Below are 27929 nucleotides of genomic sequence, written 5' to 3'. Positions count from 1 at the left end.
GTTGATATTCAATAAAGGGTATACCTAAAACTCAGACTTCATCAACCTCAACATTATTTAGCTAATATTGATATTGTCTGTTTGACTCCAGCCACAGAAATTCCAAATTTATTTCTGTATTGGTAAATTCTCATAACCAGTGATTATAAACACTTCAAACAACTGGTTATGTTTTTGGGAATGGCAAAACATCTCTGTTTCATTTTAATGTTATCACATTAGCCAGATTAGGAGGAGGATATAAAGATTTTGACCATAAGGAATATCACATTAAATGCATATGCATTTTTTATAAACAAGAGATTTTACTAATGAAGACACATCTTAAGTATACTGCTGGTGCCTTTTAAAAAAAGAAATAAGAAATACATTATTTGGCTCTATCAATATGGAGTATTAAAAATAAGACAGTTTTGTTTTTTTTTTTTTAATCAAAACAAGCAAAACACTGGCCTGCATCTATCTCATTGGAGATAAAACTTAGCTGGCTTTTTTGGTTTTTCATTGTTTACAGTGATTGTATGCCTATGGGAGACTCTGTTCCTGCCCCCGGACAGCTGATATTTCATGATAGCTTGACAGATTTCTATTTTTGCAGTTTTTAAAAGTCCAAAGGTGGGGGAAGAAGGGATAGGAGAGTTATTAGACCCTGAGGAGGAGTATAGGTCCTCTCAGTGACCCCCGTCAGCGAGTTGTCCTTCCGGAACGGGAAGGAATGGGAACTTTGGAATGTGGAGTGGGAGGTAGAGATTGAGTCCACCTCTAATTGGTTGGGAGGGAATCCTGATTAGTAAAGGCAGTCGAGGAAGATTTATTTTATGGAGAGGGAGTAAACAATTCTAGGTCATTCCTTTAAAAAAAAAAGGGGGGGGTGGTCATCATTTATTTTTCAGCAAATACTTTTTACATGCCAGCTGTGAGCCAGGCACTGTTCTAGGCGCTGAGGATACAGCAGTGAACAAGTCAGAGCGATACATTCAAGTGGAGAAGGAGAAAATATGGTATTAAACAAATAAAACCAATTACACATGTAATTAAAGAACTGACGCCTTTTTCTCTGGCAGCCTCATTACAATCACAAAAATAAAAATACGGATTGCTCTTAGAAGAACACACAGGGTTCCTAATGATCTTTGTTCACTAAATAAAAATTGTCACTCCTATCTTTCCTTTTAAATGTACAATTGCACAATCATTTTCAGGGATAAATGCTCCCTGGCTGGTGGCGTGGAACTTTTAAAAACCTCCTATCAGAGAGTGTGCTTCTATTCACCCTTACGTTATAACCCAGACATGAGTTCAGTGGTCTGAGAGCCAGGGTAAGCAGAGGGCCTGGCTTTCCATCTCCCTGCTAGGGTTCTCAGCCTCCACACAAGCGTGGCAAGTCCTGGCTGAGGTTCATTTTCCCCCGTGTTATTTAATGATTACCAATAAAAAGATCTGGAATGTGTGGATTGCCATGTCACCACCTTTGCTTCTTGTTGTTTTATTTCCTCTAAAGTGGGATCATTTTCACGGGTGGTTTTAAAGACCACAACTTCCCTTTCCAAAAATTTATAAAATGGAACATTGGCAGCCAAAAAAAGAGTGTGCTGGAAGTAGTGTGGAAAGTAATCAATACAGGCTGAGCCTACAAAACTATTATTCTTAGCCAGATCTGCATCCCCTTTCTCCTATTAGAAAGAGGATATGCCTTGGCCAGTGCAGTCTGGTAACTTTCTACAATGATGGAAATGTTTTCTATTTTTTACTTTCCAGTATGGAAGCTACTAGCCCCATGTGGCTAATATGGAGCACTTGAAATGTGGCTAAGTGCAACAGGGATACTCCCCTTTGCATTGCATTTCATTTTAATTACTCTAATTTAACCAGCCACCTGTGGCTGGTGGCTACCATATTGGACAGGGCAACCTCAGACAACAGTGCGTCTTTAGCAATTAATACTCAACTAGCCAAGAAATCAATAAACTTATGAAAGTAAATTGGAGAGAAAAACCCTATGTCAGCTTGTAAAGAGTCCCGAGGTAGGATGCCCTTACATCCAAGTGAGTACCATTCTCCTGCTTTTCTTCTGTTGTGTGCCTTCTGCAGTGGGTGTTCTCTGACAGCTGGGCATTAGAAAAAACAGGACAGTGCAAAGAGAGCCTTATCAGAACCAGCTGTCCTGAGAGTAGTAACTCCAGGGCCTCCATGTAAAAGCAGCTGTTAAAACAACTCTCCTCTTGTGCGTCTTAGAGTTCAAGTTCATCGTGGCAGTAAGTTCAGTTAAGGAGAAAGAGTGTTTATGTGTTCAATGGGCCAAAAGGGCAAGGCTTGATTGATGCTTTTTAGGAGAAGACAAAAATGGGAAACACCAGGTAGTCACCTTGTAGAAACTTGGATTCCAAGAGATCATTCCCTTTTTGAAGGGAGTTTCAGGAAGGCAGCTTTTCATATTCACTGAGCCCTGTAGGTAAAGGTTGAGGAGATCAGCTTTAAGGGGCTGTGTTTGAAAGACACTTCAGAAGAATCAGGGTTGAGGCAATGTCCCCTCCATCACTGTGATTCTCATCATTTAGCTTGGCAAAACTTAGCCTCCTCAGTGTTAAGAAAGCCCTTATGGATTTATTCACATTCATGCCCCACACTGACACCCCCTTGAAATTAAAATGTATGCAACAACATTGGCTGCAGATCAAATGATGATGTCATCAGTTCCCTTTTCCAGTGGCCAGATAGTTGTTGTTGGTGTTGTTTTTCCCTTTAGGGTGACATCTGAATTAAACTCTAAACCATTCCGGTGGTCTCTTTTTTAAAAGCACTCATTAATTTGTTACGTTCACTCTCAGGTTGGCTGTACACTGAAATGGGAAATAAGTAAAATCATTCTCAGTATCTCAGAAAGTGGATGAACTGATAGCTTCAGTTATCCACAAAAGAGCTGGGTTTTTTTCCTTCACTTAATTTTGCACAATGTAATTCTTTCCATGATTATTGGGAGGGCTTTGATTTTTTAAATTATAACAATCACTTACATTTTGGAGCATTCACTTCTTGCTAGGAATTATACAAAGCAATTCACCCATAATGTCTAATTTAATCCTCTCTACTTGATGAAGTTAGCACCATCAGAGAAGTTAACTAGTTGGGTCTAGGTCACACTGTTGAGAAGGGGCTGAGTTAGGCTTCGAACCTGGGACTTTCTGACTTTCAAGCCCCAAGTTTTACCCAAGATATAATCCCTTCATTTTACTCTTCAGTTGATGAAGTGGTAAAATGCAACCTTGGTGGAAAGAGGAAATTTAAGATTTTCTGCTCTCCCAAATTGTAACTATTTGAAACATTCTGGAATTCCTGAGCCATTAATAAGTTTGCTCAGAGCTCCGAAGGGATGAATACGAAAAAATTGTTTCTCTTAAAATTAAAACCAAGTAAAGAGCAAAATTTAGGTTTTTTAGGAGATTTTGAGAAAAAAAGCATCCCATATTTAATAGACACTCTTTGGGTGGTATGTCTGACGTTTTAATATACAAAGAGAAATGAAATAACCTGGGGTAATAAATCTAAGTTTTTTGTTTGTTTGTTTTTTGTTCAGTGGATCTGTAGATAATCGGGACAATAGATCAGATTTTGTCGAAGCCAGATGGGGGATCTGCAGATGTTTGTGGTGATAAGGTTTGCTGTAGAATATAACCTGCTGCCCTACAAGTGAATAATGACATTAAAATTTATTAAAAAGTGAGTTCACCCTAAAAGCTCTCTGGCTGAAATAAAACCCATCAAATGCATTGAGATGTCTTCCAAACTGTTTCTTGAGCTAAAACTAAGCTCTTCTTTGGGCAATGCTGCATCTTCTCTGTTCCCATTGGTAGGACAGTCCACCACTTTGGGTTCTGTTCCTTTCTTCAGCCTTCATTGTCCCAACCACGTATTCCTCCATCCACATGGCAGGTGAAGGATAAGACTTGGCTATGGTTTGGGAACTGTGTGAGATAAAGAGAGGGAAAATATAATGGAAAAAACAGTGGGTTTGCTTTCTTCTTCTTAGCTAAAACAAAGGAAGAAATAGAGTCACCACATTTCAAGTGAAAACCTATTAACCAAATCACTTATTTAATTGCCCCAAACCTTAATCTCCTTTGGGCTGAACAGGCCCACTGTTGAAGCTTGTTGCCTTTACTCAAAGTGGGCATAGAATAAACAATATTAAGATGAATGAATGAATGGGCCCAGCTACTCAGGAGCTGAAATCCTGATTGCACTGGCCTAGAAATATGGATATAAAGCGCTAACCTGTATGAGGGAATATTTAAAAAGAAACACAGAGGATCAGATGTTGGTGGTGAATCAATAGTGACTTCCTGACCTGGAGAGTTGTATGGTATTTATGTAGAAGAGTGTCCTTGATTTGGGGAAAGTAGAGTTTTGGAGATGATGGGACCTTATGTCTACAAGCCACTCATATATACATATACACCATTATTATATAGGGAGGGAGGAATGAGCAAGTGTGGTAAAATGTTGGCAACTGGAAAACCTGGAGAAGGGAGTTCTTTGTGATGATCTTGCAGTTTTTCTGTAGGTTTGATATATTTCAAAATAAGTTATTGTTAAAATTTCTTAAAGAAACATAAATAGGTTCAGAATGTGTATTTAACTTCAAAGGAAGTGAAGAGTAGGTCTGGATTTATTTCGGGACTTTAAAAATTCTGACATATTTTAGGAAGCTGTTTTCAATCTCAGATTTATACTATCACATCATAATAAAAGTGAGGGCTGCAGCCAGGGCTCAGCAAAAACAGAATCTTTCCTAGTTTTTCATTGGCTTCTTTCCCATGACTTTCTCTTCTCCTTGTCCCCATCTCCCTTCCTCCCTCAGCCCCCTCCCACCCATGCAGCTAAAATGAAAGACCCCTGGGAATGATGTGGGGTTTTTTCCTCCCCTCTCCCCAGGGAAACCCAGGCTTTCATTGCAAGCCTTGCCAGTAAATTCCAGTAAATACTTGGCTGTATGCAGACTCACCTTTTTTTTTTAATCTACTGCTCCCCAGTAAAGCCCGGATTCCTTTGAAAACTAAGAGGTTTTCTTTTCTTTTTTTCAAAAATGTGTGTTATTTTCCTTGCATCTAATAAAAAGCCTTCAACCAACCAACTCACATATTTCATTGCAATTTGAACTTTTTTTGGTGAAATCATGATTTCCTTCTCATTGATCGCCTCGTCATCAGTTGTGAAATATCCGGGAACCCCTTAGCGGTGGCAGGCCAGGGGCATGATGTCAGGGAGGAGGTGCCGTGCAGAAGAGCACGTTTGTTCATTGTCGTTGAGGTCTTCATTGCTGTGTGTGGGGATCGGGTTCACGTTGTACGTGTCACGTTCTCTAGAGACCAGGACTTCCCAACCCTTTTAGTCTGAGACCTTGATCATCTTGGATGGATGTTCAGCAGGCCCTTTACCACTTCCATCCACCAAAAAAAGCCTCTCTGGCCCCACCCCAACAAGTAAGTTAAAATCAATTCAGTTTTGAGAGCTTGTTGGACTTTCTGAAAACCTTAGGATAATTCTGTGGTTTTCGACTGGGGGTGATTTTTACCCCCCAGTGCACATTAGGCAATTTCTGGGGACAAATGTCACAAATAGATTAGGGGTGCTACTGAATTCCAATGGATGGAAGCCAGGGATGTCGATAAGCATCCTACAATGCACAGCGTAGCCCCTAATAACAAAGAATTATCTCACCCAAAATGTTGAAATAGTGCCAAGCTTGAGGAAGCCTGAAGAGACATCTGGTGAGGAGAGGGAGGACTCCTAATCAAAAGTCAAAGTTGAGGTCACAGTTGCAAGCCCCGTGGAGTGATACTGTTTAGCTATCAGAAAACAATTCTCTCTGGAGAGTTGAATTTCCCATTAAATATTATGTTGGATTCCAGGAAGCCATCAAGGTCAGTCAAAGATTTTCAAGGCTGAGCTGAAAGTATGAGATCTCAAAGTTGCCTTACTGGACTGAATTTGCAAACCCACAAGCAGTGTCACTCACCCTTTTTCTGGAGGGGGGAGAAGGGGGTTGTTATAAATGTGTACAAATGTGTCCAATGTAATCCAGAGACATTCTGCGTGGCAAGTTCAGCTGGAGTGACCAACTTTGGAAAGAAAGGCATCAGTGAGAATGGGTGTTTCTAAGAAAACAAGGGCTACTCCAACATGTTCATATATTTGGATTGTTCTGATAGCCCTGATAAGTTATATGTATTTGTTGCTTTTAGCTTTACGTTTCCAAGCAGTCCGTGTTTCCCTCGTCCATGATAGAATTTGTGCATATGTAATGGTCCAGCTAGATCGAGGAATTGGTGTCAGAGTTGAATATTTAGGTTTTTCTTTTGGATACTTTTTAAAGGCAGGATGAATTCCTAGTTTGCATTTTATCTGGGAAGTAGCAGACTGTGTTTTTGATTGGAGACTAAGGCAGTGGTACAGAAAGTATTTCATGGGTTGTAAATAGGTATGAATCAGGATATCCCAGTCTCAGCACTGTTGACATTTGAGACCAGGTAATTCTTTGTTGGGGGGCTTGTCTGTGCCTTGTGTGATGTTTAACAGCAACCTTAACCTCTACCCACTGGATGCCAATAGTATATCCCCTTGGTTGTAATAACCAAAAATGTCTTTGAACATTGCCACATCCCCTGGGGGGTCACATCACCTCCTCCCTGTAGTTCTATGGATTTCTTACAGCAGAACTTTTCTTTCCATATTCTAATGGGCATTAGGTGGGTATAGTCTGCAGCGTTTCCTAAATGTGTTTGATACCAAATTCCCATTTTTTTTTTAAGTCAGAGAATTCTTTAAGGTTATAAAATTGTTCCTTTCTCCTTTCTGGGAAGATAAACTGTTATGTTGTAGAGATCGCCAGGTTTCACCATCAATTCTCTCAATTATTTGCCACTTTTTTTTTTTTTAATCCTTAAGAGGAAGTCATACGTAGATGATCAGTTTCTCCAGACATGTGGCATTAAATTGGCTTTTCAGTACATGAATTTCTGAGGAGGAAAGTTTCTGAAGCTCTACCTCTCCATACCTTCCCTTTCCCAGTTGGCAAATCTTTCCTGCTTTAGCAGGAGGCAAGTGCTATATATTTACCAACTGCAACCTCCACAGTGCACACACATATATGCCCTCAGAATAGCAGGCTTAGCTCTGAGAAGGGTGGGTTAGAGAACATTTGAGATGCTGCATCTCCTGGCCCTAGAATGAAAATCAATCTCAATACTTCTCTTTCCAAAAGGTCACTAACAATAACCCATAAACCCTAGTGGTGACTCCAAAGCTCTTGGACCAGAGAAACCTATCAGTAGAGAAAAGGCAAGCAAAATAACCCCAAGACACTGTCATCAACCTCAGAAGTTTTATGGTAGGACCTAAGTGCTAATGAAATATCGGATTTGTCCCACAATGTTTAAAGTTTTTTTGATGGGAGACCAAAGAAAATGTTATTAGAAGGTAAGTACACTGGTGCCCAATTTAGAAGAGATGGTTCTCCATAAGGCAAATGAGTGCCACCTTCCGGAATTAACTGGAACCTTAAATTTCCAATGGACTAGCTATATAAAAAGCACTTTAAAATTAGAAATTGATTTTTGCCTTTTATCTAATTATACTCTGAATTATAAGCCTAATTATAATTATATAATTTGACTGGAAGTGGAGAAATAATAGCAAAGACCCCCATTTACTGAACATTTCGGTGAGCTAAACCCTGGGCCTGAGGCTTTGTATGCATTATTGCTAACCCTCATAAAATCTTTGCAAAATCGACCTTGTTATGTCCATTATGCAGGTAGGAAAACTGAGCTGTCAGAAGGCAATAAGTTTCCCAGCATCATATGGTCAGAAATTCTTGAAGACAGACCTGACTGACTCCCAAGCTCCATGCTTTCCCACTCCCTCTCCAGTAGGGCTTTCAAAATGTCTAGAAATACCGATTTTGATTTGTGACACATGAAAGAAACAAGTGGAAACCAAGTGGAAACCAGTTTAGTTCTCTGCTTTTTAAAAGCCACTAAAGCTGAGTCCTTAGTATCTGAGTGTTTTCCAAGGGTTTTCAGCCAGGTTCCTGGTTTTGTTTATTTTGCTTATCGAAGTGGGAGGTAGCTGCATATTTGTACTTTTAAACAGGACAATTTTAATGATTCACTTGGTTTTAAATAATTTTTAAAGGAACCCAGAAATTAGGCTTGGTCACCCAGGATTCCCCAACCAGTGCTCCGAAAGGACCTAGCTTCCCCCCATCATACCGCACCCTAGTGTGATGACAATTGCTACATTTTTAAGGAAAAGTCTGCTGGACTAAGAAAACTAGGTCTTTCTTGACACAACCTGATCCTAATACTTGGGTAAAAATTACCCCACTTAATAGAGAGGCTTGTGGTGGCTTGTTTGTAGAGAGTGTACAGGATGGTGGCAATGAATCAAATTCACTCTACAGTTACAAAATCTCAGGCTTGATATTGGTTTTGCAGCTCTGGATATCCTATACTTTGAGAGCCTTTTCTTAAATGAAAGTAAAAAAAGAAAAAATCAGGATCAAACTGAGACACACTGTTTTGGAACAGCAGTGAGAGTCTTCAGTTTTTTGCTTTTAGATGTTTCCAGCCAGAATAGAGATAGAAAATACCCAACCTATGTAGAACCCATTCGTGTCCATACATTTCTTCATAGTTTATTTTCAGTCCATATATTTACAATTTTCCATCTGGGAAAAAGTATCATTCTAGGGTGACATCTTTGTGGGGGGAGAAACCACATTACATGACTCAAAGTCACACAGGGTATAGGATGGTCTCAATGGCTTAGAGCCAACTTTCAACAATAGTCTTGCCTTTGCAGGGCAGAATAGTATTCTGAGTTCCTAGCTTCTGTCATTTGCTGTCAATTTGCCTTATATTACATCCTCAGATAACCTTCCTTTTAGGTGTCCCCTGTGCAGTATTTAGTTCTGTAATTATGAATTAAATATTTAACCACAAGAGTACTTAGCCAGTTTTGGACTGAAAAGACACAGGAGATAGGAAAGAACAATAGTTATTTGGTCCCTACAATGAACTGAGCATTGTGCAGGATGCTTACTTAATCCTTAAAAATTCTTGTGAGATAAGTGGCTCTAGGTTCTTTGAGATGCTATTCATTCACTCATTCATGCATTGACTTGGGTATTCCATAAGTATTTGAATGTTTTCTGTAAGCCAGTCACTACTCTTGCCACTGGGGATACAGCAGTGGACAAAATTTCTTAGAGAAGAGGAATTAAAAAAAAAAGCATGGAAGAGGGGATGGGATGGGAACTGTACATTTAAGGAAGTCAGGGAAGTCTCCATTAAGAAGGTGACATTCGAACAGAGATACGGGAAAATACAAAAGCAAGCCATGTGGATATCTAGAAGAGTATTCTGGGTTAAGACCCAGAGACAGGAGTATGCCAGGCACATCTTAGCAATAGCAAGGAGGCCAGTTTGGCTGAATTAGAGGGGGTGGATGGTAGGATATAAAATTAGAGGTGAAATTGAGGGAGAGGAACATGGGGGTAAATCATGGGATGGGGAAGGAAGGGTCAGGCTATTGGAAGGATTTTTGCTTACACACAATGAGGTAGGAAGCCATTGTGAGGAGGAAAGTTGAGTAGGAGCATGCATTTGTTTTAAAAGACTGACTCTGGCTTCTGAATTTAGAGGAAACTATGGGAAGCACAAAGGTAGAAACAGGGAGACCATTAGGAAACACCACTGCAATGAGTCAGATGGGAGAAGACCATGAGTGAGTGGGTCAGATGTTCACAGTGGAAGTGGTGAGAATTGGTGGGATTCTGATGTATTTTTAAAGAAGTACCTAAGGATTAGCTGAGAGTTGGGATATGGGGTGTGAGAGAAAGAGAGGAGTGGGAATGACTCCAAATGTTATGCACAGAATAAGCGGAAAGATGGAGTTTCCATTGACTGAAATGAAGAGGACTGACTATAGGAAGGAGGGGTTTGTGGAGGAGGACCAGGGCTTATGCTTTGGACATGTTAAGTTTGAGATGCTTATTCACCATCATTTCATGCCTCTGTTGAGCAGAATTGGAAAGAGAGGTTTGCCGTGGTTAAGCGTTTTGCGTAGAATCACAAAAGAAGAGATAGTACTGGTCAAACCCAGTCTGAATGATTCCAAAACCAAATTCATAACTACCACCTTCTTCTGCCCCAACCCTTGAGTTTCCATTTGAGTAGATCTCAGAATAGTGTAGGAATAATTTAAATTCACATATAACCATCAACCTAATTTTAGCCCCTTCTAATGCCAAGTCTTTCATGTTCTAACCATTTACATTTTAGCTGGTTTTATTTCTCATCTCATCCTTTCATAATGGCATTTTGAGCTATTTCTTTACCAAATGGTAAGCAGGAAGGGAAGACAAGAAAAGCCACAAGGACGAATAGTGCCTCTTGACAGCAACTTGGTCCTATCTGAACTCCCAATAGAGCAATGCAAAGTTGGAGGATGAGCATCTAATTCAATAATGGTTAAGATAAGCTTTTTCCCTTCTGCTGAGATATATTTCTCTGGATACAGACTCAGATATGAATGCACATCTCAGTCTTTGAGTAGTATTCATATCCACCCAAAAGCAAACTAATTACATAAACTACTTCCTCCCAAAAAAGTTGTAAATTTTTCAGTGTAAGATGTTTGACATGTTGTCATGTAAAGATGTTCCTTTCACACCAAACCAATGGAGGAAGGTCCAGTTATACAGAGAAAGCAAGACTGGAAGAGGCATTGTGTGAACTTTGTCCTGGGGTCTTTTCAATGACTGAAAGGCAGAGTGACTAGTTGTTTGGGAAGAGGAAGAGGTTTAAGGGCTGGACATCAGTTGGGTAGATGAAAGTCCGGAGAGAACCCACATGGATTGCTTCTCTATGGAGGCATTCCCAAAGGTGACTTCAGCTTCCCAGGTCTGTTTCTGACCGTCTGTGACACTAGTGTAAGTCATGAGGGGGTGTCCCCAAACATGGTCATCTCCTAGCAGAATGACATTTCCAGGCTGCCTCAGTCATGGTCTACCTTCAGAGTGCCAAGAAGTTCTGGTCACCCATCCCTCAACCATAGCTTTTCCACCAATTACTCAGATACTTCGTCACTCACCTTTGCAATAGCTGAGAATAAGGATCCTGGCACAAATATCCCACCCACTATCCCCCCATCTTCCAGACTGCCTTCATGAACAATCCCGTGGCAAGCACAAAGGGTGGGTCCTTGTACCATCTTCACCTGAAAGATGCCAATATCATTATTCTGCTGAAGTCAGGTTATAAAGAATTAAAATAGTCAGTGTGCTTGAAAATGGGGAATCAGAGGGCACGTTAAGGACCACAGGGCCAGGCGATGTACTATGCCTCGGTTTCCAGGGGGCACCAGTGGATATGGCTGTGATAAAATTCACCGGGTGTTGCTCTTGCAGATTGTCTTGGTTTTTGGTTTTTGTCTCGATGAGGAGAAGCATCGTAATATTTAATATTCTTGCAGAACAAAAAGAACCTCAATTTGGATTTCGCAACTTGCATAGTGAATTTCATATGCTGTTCTATTTAATGTGAATATTCATGTCCCCTCCTCTCATATGAAGTTGTTTCATTATGAGGTAGGGAGGGGGTAGCTGCAGAGCCCTGTGCCTCATCATTCTTGGGGCGGATGGGGAGGCGGAGGGCATGAGCCCTTCCTACTGTGTCCCCGTGTTGGCATGGCCCTGCCATCCCCCGTGCGGGGCATATGCAGGGCCACCTACTTGGCTGTCGTATTGACAGCAGCCTTCAAGCATGCTCCAAGCTCTGACATGTGACTCTTAGTGCCTTTTCTCCCATAGTCTTCGACCTTTGTAGTATTGCAGAGGCTGTCGGTGATGGGGGCGGTGGGGATGGAAGGGTGGCCTAACGCCCCATCCGGCTGGGATGACCGTGACTCCCGCATCTGCTTTCTTCCCTGGTGTTCCCTGCCAATCTCCTGCTTTCTCAGCTCCTTTTCATGGTAATAAGTGCCATGGTGGTCCTGGCCAGAAACAGCCATCAGGCAGACCTGTCAACATTGGCTTTACGCCCTGAAGTCACAGCCCTTGTTTGCTGGCAGAGCTCTCTCTCCCGCCCCAGTCATTCTGGTCCCCCGACGCCCCCCGTCCGGAGCCATTCTTGTGTTGTGAGAAGCCCTCACTGTGCTCACACCCAGCAGGTCACAAAGGACTGTGACCACTGCCAAGGCGGAGCTCAGCAGAGCCGGGAAGGGAGGGCGCGGCTGTTCGGTAATGGTGGTCACTGGTGTGGAGGCTGTGTTTCGGGACATTCAAGGACTAACCTCCCAAGAAGCAAATGAGAAACATAAGTAGTTCTTGAGATAATACGTGTGAGCAGGAAACGGTGGAGTAGGAAAAAGACGTGGCATTCGGATGTGGGGTCTTTTTTTTTCTTACTCGTCTTCCTGTCTTCTGTGGCCAGGGAGACCGTATTAATAAGAAATAGTTGAAAAGAGTGAAAAGGGCACTACTACAGGAGGAGTTCTCCACATTGATGTCTGCTGTGTGGATTGCTTTGGGACCTTTGCAAAGGAAAGCTCTTCCCCTGTTCACATGGGTGAGATTTTTGCCCAAGTCCCTCCTTCACTCAGCAAACGTCTATGTGAGAATGCTCATCTCAGAGACTCCATTAGTTAACCTGGATTTTTAAAAAAACTCTCCCCTATCTATCCACGTGTTGGGAGATATTCTAAAAGACTCTGTTGAATAGAAATAGTAGTAGTGGTGTTAGGGAACGTGTAATGATTTTTACACTGTTCGGCCGGAACACCAAGAGCTCTGACTGTATGCAGTGTCCCACTTAATTGTGACGTGACTCTGTTGAGTGTCAACAGTGCCGTGGTCCCCATTTTACAGAGAACAAATCTGAGCTGAGAGAGGTTAAGTAATTTGCCCCAAATGGCACCAAAGTAAAATGGCAGACGGCGTGTCAGCCTAGGGGTGCCGGACTCCAAAACCTATGCCTTTAATTTGCGGTGTTTTAGAGCAAGGTGAAGACAAGCAGGGAGCTTTGTTTCCTGTGCTGCCGCTCATGCATGTCCCACCCGTTGGAATTTGTTCTTCGCTGGTAGCTTGGAACGGGAGGTTGTTATCACTCACTCTTATTCCTATGGGTGTCTGCCATCCATCAAAGCCAGAGGTGGTAGAATCGACGCCTGCCTTGCTAGTCCCTATTTATCATGCTAGCTCTTTGTGAGCATGACTGACCTGGGAAGAATCGGGGTGACTGGTTAGCCATGGTTCCTGAGCAACGTGAAGAACACCAGTACTTGGCCACAAGTCCCCAGGGGGATACGGTTCTGTGCTGGGTACAGGTATTCAGCATCCTAAGCCTGTGTTTACTTCTTCCTTGCTGTGTGACTGAGCTCGCCATGTCTCCTTTTCTCTAGTGTTGAATTTATAAGATAAATAGATGGACTGAGCCATCTTTGAGATGCCTTACAGCACAAACATTTGAGAGATTAGTCCTAGTGAATTGGCAGGTCCAAATCGACAACCCGCAGCCTTCCATTCATGACCATGCAAAGAGCTATTCATTGACCAGGGAACGGAAGCCGCCATTCGCCATGTGGCATCAGGCAGACCCCACAGGGTGAAGAAACCCTGAAAAATGGCCAGGAGAAAGTCAGGGTGTGGCTTCAGCCAAAGGCAAATCTGGCCCTTTATTTATGTGATTGTATATTGGTACTCTAAGTGTCTTTCTTCCCAGGGTCCTAAAGATGCTGTGAAGAAAGTAATAAAGTCAGAAATATTAACATTGTACAGGTACTATCTTCCTGAGGCACTGAGGCATCAGAGGCTTCTAGAATAGTCTCAAGAGACATTTCTTTGAGGTCCTTGCTTTTTTGTGGTTGCCTTGGGTAAATCGGGGTAAACATCTTGTTTTCTTAACCAAGCCCTTTCTTCAGTATAGTTTAAGGAAGAAAGTGGTGGTTCTGGAGCCCAGGAGGTACGGTATTTGAAGACTAACTCTGCTGCTCCCTGGCTTTGTGACCCTGAGCAAGTAATATCACCTCTTTGGTTCTCCTTATCTGGAAAAAAGGAATCCTAATAGCATCTAAGTCACAGGGTTGCTGTTGGGATTAAATGACAGAAGCCAGTGTCCTTCAGCTTAGTTTTTCATTCAGAGTAAGGGTTCAAAAGAAGGTAGCTGGTGTGAGTTCCAGTAGTTCTGTTCCAACTGAAAGAGGGGTCCTGGGGTGGCCTTTTTGAATCTCAAAAATGTGTGCCAAATCAGTTCAGCATTCACACTGTAGGTCAGATTCCGGGTGGTTCTTTCTTTGTGACATTTAGGAAAACACTACATTTGGTTTCTAGTACACTTCTCTAATGGCTACGTATTTCATGTGTTCATTCACTTCCATAATTATTTGCTGGCTGCCTCCGGTGTGGAAGGCAGTACATAAACATGTGTGAGTGGCAGCTACTGTCTTTTTCCTAGGTGGCAAGCCCCGTGGTTTTCCAGCCCCCACACTGAGCCGTGTTGGGCGCTCTGATCCCCCAGTCTATGTCTTTGTGCTCTCATCCTGGCTTGTAGGGGAGAGTGTGTGCTGGCTGGTTTTGCCTCTCCTGATCATGTGATGCTCCTGCACACTCACTTCATTCATCACCGTAATTGGCAAAGGCAGTCCTGAACCTTGGCTGCAAGCCTCGCGTCCTTGATGACAGCCTGCTTTTCAGGCGAGGCTTGACTTTATGTTTTGGTAAACAAAAGCAAAATGAGAATAGAATCAGAAAGAGCTGTTGTTAGTAAAAGATGCAACCAAACATTTTTTTTTAAATGCAGGGATTTGGATGTGACTTTCATAGTTTACGGGATCACAAGGGCAAGGCAAATAAGGATTAGTACAGTGTCCTCTCTCAAAACTGAAATCTGCTCACCAGTCCCAGAGTGATGGTTAGCTACTTGATTGTCAAAAATCCTTCCAGCAGGAGAATCTTGACTTAATTTGGTAATGGCTTGCAGTGTATGTCCTTCCTCTTGGCCTTTCAGTTCTTCCTTATTCCTAACCTGCTGGCAGACAGTCCTGTGGTTGGAAATATGGACTAGTTGACCAGCATAGTATCCTCCATCACGCATGGCACATAAATGGAGTCTCATATGTTCTAGATCCCTTGGAGCTGGAAATCACCTAGATATACAGAACAGTGCCAGACATTCTCCTAGAGCTATTCTCCTAGACCATCCATTAACCCCTATGTAGCGAGCATCTGCTATACTGGGCAGCCCTGGTCTATACCCTGGCCCCTCTGTGGCTTCCTTTAAGCCCCAGCATCACCCAGCCCCATGGAGAAGCTTCCATCTGGCCAGATTCTGTGTGCATCCCTGACCTCCACCCTCCCTTTCTTATTCCTTCTTAGTTCCTTAGTTCCTAACCAGATACTCTCCCATCTTCATACGGATGTTCAGATTCGAAGCTGCCTTGGCAACCCAGGAGTCTCATTCTTTTTAGGTCCTCAGCCCTTCTTATCCAGGCAGACACACTGGGGTGGTTTGCTGGCTTCTTAATGTCTGAGAGACTACACCCCTCCATATAAGTGAAAGGACTGATGCAGGGCATCCCCGATGCCAGGGGCAGCACACCAGACCCTGAGGTTCACCATAACTAGAGCTACCACTCGAGAGAGAGAAGCCCTCAGTCGAGATTATGAGCAGGCTGCCCACGCCTTGAGTGTCGTGTCCACCAGATGAGTGGAAGTGTGAGGATTTCAAGCTCTTAGACCTTAGTGGGAAGTGTTGAGGCAGCAGCTGAACAAAGCTTCACATTAAACATCCCCTGTGAATGGCCTCACAGAAACAAAAGCCCCAAAGCCCAGGCATTTGGGATACTGACCTTGATGTTTCTAAGTAGCAAGCAGAGATTACAGCACATTGTTGAGGAGTGTTGTGCAAAGCTGGGGGAAAAGTATTCTCTCAAGAAGGTTGGGTTGTTTCTCCAAAAGAACAAACATTAGAGTCCAATGGGCAACTTAGGAGGCTATTTCGGCTACACATTTAAGGACTTAAACATTCCACCGACCAAGACCCCTCAGATATGTGGCCAATAAATAGCCCATATTAGGTGATGCACTGAATTTAGCTGTCATATCTTAGTGGCACACATTGATGCAAAAGTCAGTGCCTGGAAAAGGCTGGAAATGACCAGATGGAAATTTCCCTCAGAATATAAGAGCTGCAACCTGTGTTTATTTGATTATCAAAATGACTTCTTTAGGAAATCATAATAGACCCACTAATGAACCTGTTAGATATGAAAATTTCCCCCAAGCAGCTGCTTCTCTTCACTGGTAAGTTAGAAAGCATGAAATGAGAAGTGGTTTTTATGATTAGTTACCTTGAGGATTTCCTTATCACTTTTAGATCTTAATTTTAGGCAAATAATATGTGTAGTGAGTCATGCTGAAGTATTGCATTCTTTTTTTTTCCAAGTTGGTTCCATTCAAATCCCCAAATAACTGGATTTTAAGGCATCAGATTTGGAATCTACTTCCTCCATTTTCATTTCACGGGCAATAGATGTTGTTTGCACCAGCCGTGCCTCTCGGATGAATTATTATCAGTGATGATGGTGATAATTGATCTGTTTTCCTTGTGCTGTTATTGTTCTCAATAGACATCTATCCGCTTGTGTTGGAATCATGGGGGGAGATGTATATAGAAAGCACTGTGGTTACGCCAGTTTGGAAACACCAGTTGTCTCCAATCCTAGTACCTATCTCTGTGGTTATTGGGATGATTAAATGAGACAATGCATGTACAGTCTTAGAGCAGTGCCTGGCCATGAATGAATGTGAGAATGCTGAGCCTTTTCTAATTCTGCCTCTGTAGATTGCTGCCTCCTTTTAGACTGTCCCTCTGATGCCACGGCAGATTACTGAATCGCCATTTCCATCAACTCTCTTCCCCCCCCCCTTCATATTAAAGGATAGGTTGTTTGTACTACTTATATATTGAAATGACTATCCCTATGGGTCGATTTGCTGTAAGTTCACCCATGTTCCTCTGTTTCCAGGTATGCCTGTTTCTTCACCCTAATTAAGCCCGTTCGCACCCATGAATGCAGACCTTTTGAGTTCAGTCTGTTTCCTACAAATAAATATATCCTTGACTCCCAGTGCTGTTTCCCCATCCCTGTAAGTGTCATCACTATCCAGTTAGCCATACTGCAAATCTGAGAGTCCTTCCTGAGTCTGCCTTCTCCCCTGCACCCCACAGCTGATCCACCATTTCTCCCTCAAAAGAATATGTCTTAAATCCACCAACTTCCCCCACCCAGGCACTCTGCAACCTCTTTAGAGTCACCATCACCGGGGCACCTGGGTGGCTCAGCCGGTTAAGCATCTGACTCTTGATATTGGCTCAGGTCATGGTTTCAGGGTTGTGAGATCAAGCCCTACATCAGATTCTGCACTGGGCATGGAGCCTGCTTAAAATTCTCTCTCCCTTACCCTCTGCCCCTCCCCACTTCTCTTTTCTTCTAAAAAAAAAGAAAAGAAACACCATCATCTCTTGCTTGGACCAATGCAGTAGCTACCTGAGCAGTTTTATTGTTTCCATTCATGCTGTATTCCTATCCATTGTCCACTCAGCAGTCAGGGTAGAATTTTTGAAGCAAACATCAGACCATATTTTGCCCTGATTTAAAACTCAGTAGTGCTTTCCAAATCTAGATAGATGATTAGGACCTGTGAGCTCTGCATGGTCTGGCCTCGGGAGCCCTCCTGCAACTCCTGCAGCTTGTTTCCCCCAGAGCACTCCTCTCCGTTACTAAGCGCACGTTTATTTTTGTCAACATGTGGTTGATGTTGGTCTCCCTCACTGGCCTGGAAGATCCATGAGGGCGGGGCACAGTCGGATTTGCTCTTCACTATGTTCCCAGCCCTTTGCATATATTTTGAAACATATAGTAGGCACTGAAATGTTTGTTGAATGAACAAATGAATTCATCCTAAATTCAAATTATGCCCCTTTGTTATCTGTCAAAGTAAAGTTTCTGAATATTAAAATTAGTCACTAACAGTAGAGATTATTCTGTATGCAAGTCCTTAGACCATTGGTTTGTAGGAATATTTCTAGGAGCTTTATATTATTATTTTTTTAATTTTATTTATCTATTTGAGAGAGAGAGAGTGAGAGAGAGCACGAGTGGGGGGATAAGGGCAGATGGAGAAGGAGAAGCAGACTCCCTGCTAAGCAGGGAGCCTGATGTGGGGCTTGATCCCAAGACCCTGTGATCACGACCTAAACCGAAGATGGACACTTAACCAGTGAGCCACCCAGGTGTCCCTAGGAGCTTCATTCTAAAAACCTTCCAGAATTATGTCGCAAGGTATTATATACATGAAAGCATTGTAGGTTGAAAGATGGTTGTTTTTGTTTTGGTATAAATATTTAAATTGGTCTCCTTCCTTCTACACTGTGTACTCTATTAAGATTTCCAGGGGCACCTGGGTGGCGCAGTCAGTTGAGCATCTGACTCTTGGTTTTGGCTCAGGTTGTGATCTCTGGGTCATGAGATCGAGCCTCACATCAGGCTCCGTTCTCTCCCTCACGTCAGGCTCCGTGCTCTCAGTGCAAAGTCTGCTTAAGACTTTCTGTCTCTTTCCCTCTGTCCCCTTGCCCCCTCCCCACGCTCTCTCTCACAAATAAATAAATAAATTACTCTTAAAAAAAAAAATTTCCAGAATGACAACTCCAAATCATAATACTCTCATAAGATAGAGCTCAAATGCAACTGGCAATGTTTCCATTTCCTGATGTAAAAAGTCACAGCTAAACCTATTAATATACATTTTGCAAAATCATCTACTAGCTACTATTAAAATGTTTGTAATGATTTGTGCTTATTGGAGAAAGATGTCTGGCACATTTATGAACGATAGAACTTTGAACATGCTTGGTAACAGCAGTTGGATTAATATTCGGCTCCGTGTTTTACGGGGCGCTATTTATCTATGGGGCATAAAAGGGCACTTTGGTAATTTAAGTTAACAAAATCACAGAGTTAGTGAGGGAAATAAGAAATATTGAATAGAAGGAAATGACACTTGAAATCTGTTTTCATTGCATTTTCACATTTTGTTCTTCATTCTGAAACTCATTTCCCTCTAAAAGTCAAGAACGTTATATTGGGAAATAATATGTCTTGAAAACCTGAGCCAGCAAGCTTATGATCCGAGTGGTAATGACTTCTGTAATCGCTAATGAGGCAAATGGACGTTGAATATCTCTGTGCACTCACTGGGGCCAGCCTCTTGCCTGTTCCACAAGAAGCTGTCATATCAAATTTTTGTCCTGACTCCATGGGCACTTTGATTCCTAAACCTTTCTGAGAAACCTAATCTGAAATCAAAGTCAAGTTTCTTAGATGTGGTCAGACAAGGTCACATTTAAAACAGTTCAGTGAACTTGCAGATCAAAGTTGAAAGGTAATTCCTCCCTCCCCAAATTGGCACAGACTTACCTGCTAGCTTACCTTTCAGTTTCTAACATGGCTTTTTCACCTCCTTCCCAACTGACTGGGAAAATGAGAGTTTATCCTCTGAAAAATGGTAGAAGAGTTCCTTTAAATCATTTAATTAGGAAATGGGACACAGTTGTATTTTGGAAATGCACCTTTATCCAAATCAGTGAATCACAAGGCATATTGTTAAAGAAATATCTTGATCAGAGATTGCATGAAGTGAAATGTGCAACAGGAATCCTTACGAATTCATAGTAGGACTTAAAATCAGAATTTTGTGGTAATTTCTGGTTCATTGGCTTTATTTTTGGCCTAAAGTGTCAGGATTTGCCCACACTCTTGAGTGACCCAAAATACTATCCAGGATTGCTCCTATAATGCTACGGACGGTTTTTTTCTCCCCCTTAGTGCTACCTTCTTGCTATGCGGAACCTTGAGATATGACCTAGAATGGCTCTGGTAAAGGGGGGATGGTGGCTCGCGTTAGATACGATCTTAACATCTCACGACTCAGGTTTTTATCAAAGTCCATGTGATAAAAAAAAAAAAAAACCACACACACAACAACAACCTTGCCATTGCTTTATATTTCAGTGTTCTGTCTCTTGTGGTCGAGGGCATAAGCAACGAAATGTTTACTGCATGGCAAAGGATGGAAGCCATTTAGAAAGTGATTACTGTAAACACCTTGCTAAGCCAAATGGGCACAGAAAGTGCAGAGGAGGAAGATGCCCCAAATGGAAGGCTGGCGCCTGGAGTCAGGTGAGCAATGCTTCTCCTTACGACTGCTTCCTTCTTACCTTCCGCCACATGGCCAACACCAGAGTGTCGGTTGTGTTTCTCTGCACAGTTTTGGTTTTGCAGAGGGGAGCTTGGGGAAGGGAACACTATGTCAGCATACTTGTTAGTGGGGAGACCTTGGGCCAGTGGATTCAGCCCTTGGTGCCATGCACAACGCCACAGTAGGATGGTTGTGAGGGTGAATTCTAAGTGGTAGTGGATGTAGGTGTTAGACATCGACCACAGAGTGGCCCTTCAGTACTTTGCTGATGGCATTTTTTAATATCCTCCATCACTTAAACAACCACTAACTCAGACTGCGGTAAGCTTGACTCTGACCACCTGGCGGTAATTGGGTCTGAATTGAGATGCTTAAAGAAAGGGATATCAGTATGAAGTATTAGTGAATATGTCTCTGCTCATTTGCTTCTGGACAACAGAGGTGGGGGACAAAAGGAGAAGTGCTCTCGCATTTTCTAGCCAGGCGACCTTGGGTGATCTGTTTAACCTTCCCGAGCCTACTTCATATAGCTCTTCTGAGGATTTGATGCAATAATGAATGCTGAGTACTTAGTTCAGAGGTCTTAAATCTAAGAGGTTCTCAGGAGAAATATTTTGTTTGGATGAATGTGATGTGTCTACCGGATGGGGAAGGGGGGTGAGTTCCCAAGAAACCAATTACAGTCAGACTCCACTAATTCTAAACATTTTGGTAATCTAGACAGGAGCTGGGTAAGAGAGTTTCCCTGTTGTATTCAACAAGGAACTTTCAGAAGCTTCTGTTTACCTATGAACAATCGATGTGTGAACCAAAGTCTCTCACACGTAAGCCTTGAAGCTGATCTCTTCACTCTACACTTGTACATTCTCTCAGCTTGGTTGAAGGTGCTTGCTTAAAAATAATAAGGTGCAGTTTTATATATTCTATATTTAATGCTGCTCTTCCCCTCTGTTGATTTTGGCCTCTTTGAGCTTTCACTGAATTTGTGATTCTCCTGTGCAGCCGAGAATCATACAGATGCTCCTAAGAATCAATAGGAAAGTAGGTTCCAGGTTGGCAAGCTCGAGATTTGGTTCTTTCAGAGCCTGGATCTTGATAGCCTGGAGCCTCAGAGAAGCTTTGGATAGCTGTGTTAACATGGGGAGGAGTTGGGAATTCTCCATTTCGACATGACTAATGGAAAATTCCTCTAGAAATGTGAATTTTTCTCAAATGCTCTGAGCTGGCATCATTGTCCCACATGCCGCTCCCTCCCCCCTCCCAGCCATATGCCACTTAACAGAAACGTAAAACATGACCTGCATCATTCCCTAGCAGAGTAGCCTTGTCCTTCGCAAGGCCTCTCTCATTAACGATCATGTGTGTTTTTGTTTCTGTTTTAATTCAACAATCAAAGCTTCAGTGTCCAACCAGAGCGAGTTCCTCCTCTGGCTTCCCTAAGGGATCAGATTTCAAGGCAGTGTTTCATATTGGTCATCCTTAATGGTTTGTCTAAGTGACGGCTGTCATCTGTAACTTCCAGCCCTTTTATTTGGGGAGCTATTCACTTCATGTATAAGCCTGCAGCTAACATTATTGAAGATACTGCACTAATTAGCTTGTCCTCTTGTAGACTTTCATGCTCTGTTGCTTTTCTTTGTGTTCCTTGGCCTCTACTTATCTATTTGCATCATGCGCTGAATATTAAGTTTGGAGCATGGAAATGATGCTCATTTTATAGGCCAATTTATTCAATATAGAGACGATTAAAAGAATCTTTCACTCTTTATTGGTAAATACAGGGTAAGTTTTAGTCCAGTATTCTGTGATCTGGTTGGGAAGTCTAAAATTGCTTACAAATCTGGGATGATTAGGTTTGAACCCTGGGGTGGGGTTTTGAACATAAGGTAATAGGATTATCAGAATGCCTCCCTAGAAAAGACTGCACCTGTTCAAAATGATTGCTTAAAACAGTCTAGTCAACTTTGTAGAAAATGCAAGTAAACACAGTTATGTAATGGTCTGTGGCTAGCTTTGTAATGCCCTGATTTGATTTGTAGAAATGAATTATAAAAGCAGGCAAGACAAGGTGCTGCATGGGCAAAATCTAATTTATGCAATGTAGAAGTATGCCTGAAAATAATCAGATGCAGTGGTTAATGGAGAAAGACGGTCTGCATGGTTAAAGATTATTGGCTTACTAATGATCCATTGGTAAACAGAAATATCCCTAGGGCAGTGATATTGAAGCAAGAGTAATGATTATCCATTTGCAACAATGTTTAGAAGATTTTATATCTATCTGGTCCTTCTGTTTTCTGCTGGTACTATACTCTAGTCATCTCCTGTTCACTGTAGGAAGAAGAATTAGCTCCATTTCTCATCATATTATCTGAAGATAATAGGACGTATAGAATATCGGGCTGTGTTGATCTTCATAGTCTCGCCCTCGAAATTGGTGCTATGAGATTTAAAGTGGAATGTTTCATTTCTACATCTTTTGAAAATCTTGAGTTTGTCAAGGAAATTTTTCCAATAAAAGGAAAGCTTATATTGGAAAACATCCTCATTAAAATTTTAAAACATTTTTTTAGAAGTTCACATTCAATTTGTTTAGATGCTTTTGATCAAGAGATAAGGGATACCCATGAAATTTTAACTCAAAAATCGGCAGCAAATTCTTGATTCAGTTTGATACATGTGAAGACTCTGTAGTCCCATGATACAGAACCATTCCAGAGTAAAAATTGTTTAATCCATTCCTATAGAAAGATGTTTTTTTTTTTAAATGAAGGTCAGAAATAAAAAGAATAAATAATCAGAAAAAAAGTAACACTTCATCATCACTTGTCAACCATGAATTCACTCAGTCGATTCATTTCTCAGTCCTGAGATGCATGTCTTTTTCACACTTGAACCCCTCTGTGCTGAGAATGGATCTAACAACCAATGGAATGCCATGATTTAATTAAAATAGCCCTTTTTTCCTTAGTGATACAAAATGTAGTGTCTTGCTTGCCGTCAGTGGTGTCTTCAATTGAGGGAAATAATTAAATTTTAAAAGCTCTTCACTGCTAATGCCAAAAGGGAAGCTGGCAAATTGCATGATGAATCCACCAGCCATTGTTGGTTAGAACTTTTCTTACAATTACAGCTTGGTTGTGGTGTCTGATTCTGAAGTATTCTGCTAGTGTTTAATGCAGAAACATGGCAAATGTGTAGCTTGCGTCCTTTGAGAAACCATATGCACATAGTCAGTGATGAGAAAGAGAGTCGCTTGAGGGCTTTGTGCTCTCCATTATTTCATTTGTATTTGAACTGTAAGCACTGATGTCGACTTGTTTGAATACAGGCCTCTCACCCACACTCTTGCTGATGTAGTATAAAAGACTGCACCCTATTAGCACCGTATTTTAAAACTGGAAGCCAAATTCTGATCCAGAGTAGCCATGGCACATTGCCTAGGGCAGAATTCACTTTGACTGCTTTATGTTTTTGTTTTTGCTGGAGTTGATTATCTCTGTTCTTTGCCGTCTTTGTGCAGGATCTCTCTAAAATGTTTATCAGCAAGTATAAAAGACACCTTCTGTCAAATGCTAAGCATGCAGCTCAGCTCTCAACTAGGGGTGATTTTATACTCTTGGGACATTTGGCAATGTCTGGAGACAGTGTTGGTTGTCACAAGTGGGTGGAGGAGGGGAGATACGGCTGGCATTAAATGGGTAGAGTCCAGGGAAGCTGCTAAACTTCCTACAGCAGCTATAGGACAGCTCCAAGCAATAAAGAACTATTGGGTTGAGAAACCCCAGTATAGAGTCTGGCACATAGTAAGTGCTTAGTAAAAGGTTGCTATTATTATTGGGACTCTTATTTATCCAAGTTGGTTCATATACTTACTTTTCAAGCTAGTCCCTCCTCTAAATAACATCACCACCATAATTTCAGCAATAGTACTGGGAAAAAAGTATGTAAAATACTTTTCCAGTTTTCAAGTGTATATTATGATTCCCCACACATCGTAAGTTGCAAAGAGATTCATTTTATCTGTGGAAATAGGCCTCGAAGTCCCCCTGTAAGTTGGGGAGTTCTGCATGCTAGCATTGCACAGTAGGGAGGACAGAGAGATGAAACACAACTCCCAGCTCAGGAGTTCAGAACTAAAAACATCTCCTTTCAAACCTGCACATTCCATGCTGGAATGACAGCAGGGGGAAACACATTAATAGAGACTGCTCAGCCTTTTTCCCCTGCACACTAACTAGAAGATGCACTGAATAGAACAAGAATTAAGCACACACATGTGCACACACCACCACCCTCGCCACCTCCAACGTCATGCAGCGGTCTCTCTGATGCTGTTTTATTCATGGGCTTTCCATACAAATCTCTCAGAATTCGCCAAGCAAGCATGGCCAGCTCTGTATGCAAATTGTTGCCTCCCTTGCGACAGCACAGGAAGAAAGTTAAACTCAGAGAACTAACTCTGATGCAGTGTACTTCATTTTGAACAGAGATGACTGTAAATGCGTTGTTCAGAGGGGAGGGCAAAGCTCAGACCTTACGTGCACTTAAGTCATAGCAAAACCTTTCTTTCTTTCCAAGCTGGCTTTGACATTACAAAAATCACAAGCCACCACAGCATACTCTATCACTGAACCTTCCTGTGTCTTTATTTGCCTTTTGAGAAATTGTTGAACACTGGAGGAAGTGATTTTTGGTTAATGTTTGAATACTTAGGGCTCTTAATACCTTGCCTTCATTGAACCATAAGTAATTTACTCAATAACAATAACATCAAAAAGAGGTTTCATTTACTTAGAGCTCGAATAGTACACACTCTGAAAGTCTTTAACGTTTGTTCCTTTTTCTTTAGATTATTAAAACATTGTGAGATTTTGAATATATATCAGCCCTATGCCAGGCTCAAATTTGTTTACCTAATTATTCTTAGTCTTTCTTTGTATTTCCATTTCAATACACTGTTCTGGGAGTGTCCAGAGACATATATATATATATATTCCCAAATATATATATATTCCCAAATATATATATATTCCCAAATATATATATATTCCCAAATTCAAGTAGCCAAAGGGTTTTTTAGTTGTCAGTGTTTGTTGTCAATGATGATGATGTTGGAACATTTCTGTCATTCACGTAGTGACTCCCCCAAGTTATAGTTCATTTCATTTCCAGGGTAATCAATGGGAAATATTATACATGTAACTCCCATGAACATTAGATGGTCATTCTCTGTAGACAAGGCCATCACTTGTCTTTAGGAACCCTCCCATTCTACCCAGGACATAATGACTTTAAAAGTCTGGTTTCTTCTGGGTCACAAACTCATTCAATCCAATTAATACAATTAAAGCCAAACAATAGTAACTATGTTGCCTCAAAATAATTTCCTTCTCTTCAGCTAGCTTTGATGTGAACGTTCGAGCTCCTGCCTGGCATAGACTCATCTGAAATGATATGATTTCCCCAGATGCCCTCTAAATAGTATCAACTCTTTTCTTAAAATCTGAAATGAAAATAAAATTAATATTCAGCAGAATCCACTGGGGGTGCTTCTCGCTAGTAAATTCCCATTAACCTCAGAGCGAGATGAATCCTGCTGCAGGTTAATTGGTCAAGAATACTTTCTAATTGAAAAGATTGTGATTCTATTCTCTAAGACTTCCTCTCAGAAATACGGCGGCTGTAATGTATGTTGAACTTGTTTTCTCAACTCCAGACAAATTAATGGAGGCTGAGCTATTGCAAAAACTTGGTAACAATTTTAAATGGCTCAATGTAATAATATGCTGTTCTTTCCAAGCAAATGTTGCCTGTAGTTTCTAACTGTCAAAACCTTAATAATGACAATAATTCTTGGCCTGCCCATAAGTGAGATTATGAAACCCAGCAATGAGGAAACCATTAAAAAATTAATTTAAAGGAAAGTTAATTGCAGACTTAATATGGTGTTTTGCAACTTGGTCAAAAAAATGTTTCAGCCTGATTAACAGTATTTTTCAAGGGCTGGAAACATGATGCCCGCCTGAGGAAATGGTTTTTCCTTGTCAGCTTTTATTCTCCATATATTCATCTGAGGTTGTAAGTAGGCTCTAATACTTCTGTGAATTCAGTAGTTTAAAAAAAAAAAAAATTTCCTCTGTCTCCAGGAATAAGAGCAAGGAAAGGAAGCGATGGAGAAAAGAATTCGACTTATAAGGCCCTAAAAGCTTTTGGGATTTACTCTCCTTGGGTTATACTTTTAATCTGCCAAGAAATTCTTCTTGTACAATAGCACTGTGTCTCCAAATTTCAAGAACTTCCAGTCCTCTGGGATAGAAATCATTCGGGGTTTTTATTTCACATGGCAGCACTATTTATTTCGAGGTTGTATTAAATGTTTCATAATGATCTCTCCCAGCCTCATTCCATCTCCAAGAGTTTGGGTAATGTTAGATTCCCCAAGACTCGAATACGTGTCTCGCTCACCAGCCTTGAAAGGCAGTTAAGTTTGCAGATTTCAGACATTATCTTGGGTCCCTTTCGTTGGAAATTAGAAAGCTGTGTAATAGTGGTGAAAGTCACTGGATTAGGAGTGCATTCCCCATGCCTGTGACCCTCTCCACCCCTGCCACACACACACACACACATACACACACACACACACACACCCTCCCCACCAAATGACCCAAAGCTCCCACTTACACGGTCTTTCTTCTTAGTGCTCTGTGTCCTGCGGCCAAGGCACACGGCGGAGAAGTGTGGGCTGTCAGATGGGAGCACACAGAATAGCCAGAGAGTCCGAGTGCAACCCGTACACCAGACCGGAGTCGGAGCGTGTCTGCCAAGCCCCGCCGTGTCCTCTCTATGCGTGGAGGGCCGAGGAATGGCAAGAAGTAAGTAGAGCCATGAAGTGGGCACCTGCCAGGCATTTCGCTTAACCCCCTTGCAGTCATCACATCCGTTACCCTGAAATGACTTCAAGCACGGTGACAAGGCTGGCTCTTTCCCAGAAGGTTTGCTGTCAAGACGGTGAGCAGTTTGCTCCGACCAGGGTGGGAGAGCTCCTCCTTTTTATGCAGTTCCTACGTCTGTGTTCTTGAATGTTCCAAGTCGGGCTGCCTCCAGAAAAACTGTATCAGGCCTTGGGCCAAACGCATACAGCTATCTTGCACAAAAGGAGGGGGAGATAGAGGACATATTTTCGATACATCTATCCCAACTTGGTCATTCTGTATTAGTTCCAAGAGCCACCAGGCATACTCCAGGTAGGACCTGCTCTGCGTGTGTCTCCTTTCGTGACTTTGGCTGTCAAGTCGAAGACAGGCCCTCTTGTGAAGCTCTGATTAATTAGTGAAGCATTTCCAACATTTAAAAAAAAATGATGGAATCTGAAAAACAGCTCAGTTAATGCAGAGATAAATAGACCTGTTTTTCTCCCTCTCCAAGTTAATGTTTAGTTAAAGAAAACATTGTGTGTCCCTGGAGAAAAGTCTGGCGAGAGAAGGTAAGACTTTAGGAGGAGGGAACCTCTGGTTCCAGAAGAGAATACGTAGTAGAAAGAGGGGAAAGAGTATAAGAAAGCAAAACTGCAACCACTGACATTAGAATGAAATAAAAAGTACATGCTCTC

General features: G+C 41.7%; 1 protein-coding gene and 2 long non-coding RNA genes across 9 annotated transcripts in view; 1 reads left to right on the top strand and 2 right to left on the bottom strand.

Moving 5' to 3' along the window:
* LOC145716792 (uncharacterized) overlaps nucleotides 1–27929 on the bottom strand; it is a 412414-nt gene that overhangs the window by 236181 nt on the left and 148304 nt on the right. The gene's annotated exons all lie outside the window — the stretch shown is intronic.
* ADAMTS9 (ADAM metallopeptidase with thrombospondin type 1 motif 9) overlaps nucleotides 1–27929 on the top strand; it is a 158293-nt gene that overhangs the window by 93735 nt on the left and 36629 nt on the right. For 4 of the 7 annotated variants that reach the window (XM_081801386.1, XM_081801361.1, XM_081801350.1 and 1 more), the window contains 2 exons: nucleotides 20131–20298; nucleotides 27019–27192. The exons of 1 other annotated variant lie outside the window; for it this stretch is intronic. In XM_081801386.1, the coding sequence (XP_081657512.1) occupies nucleotides 20131–20298; nucleotides 27019–27192 (342 nt within the window). The remainder of the gene's footprint in view (nucleotides 1–20130; nucleotides 20299–27018; nucleotides 27193–27929) is intronic. 2 more of the 7 variants (XM_081801372.1, XM_081801383.1) reach the window with 2 other exon arrangements.
* On the bottom strand, nucleotides 852–27092 carry LOC145716780 (uncharacterized). Its single transcript, XR_014139667.1, has 4 exons — nucleotides 27002–27092; nucleotides 19549–19614; nucleotides 11155–11280; nucleotides 852–3962 (listed from the first exon to the last, which is right to left on the bottom strand). It is a non-coding gene; the product is annotated as an uncharacterized LOC145716780 (long non-coding RNA).

Source organism: Leptonychotes weddellii, chromosome 1 (genome assembly GCF_054177405.1).
Source record: "Leptonychotes weddellii isolate Sample4059 chromosome 1, ASM5417740v2, whole genome shotgun sequence".
NCBI lineage: Eukaryota > Metazoa > Chordata > Mammalia > Carnivora > Phocidae > Leptonychotes > Leptonychotes weddellii.
Note: the sequence above shows the minus strand (reverse complement) of the source record. Positions and strands in the feature narration are given on the sequence as shown.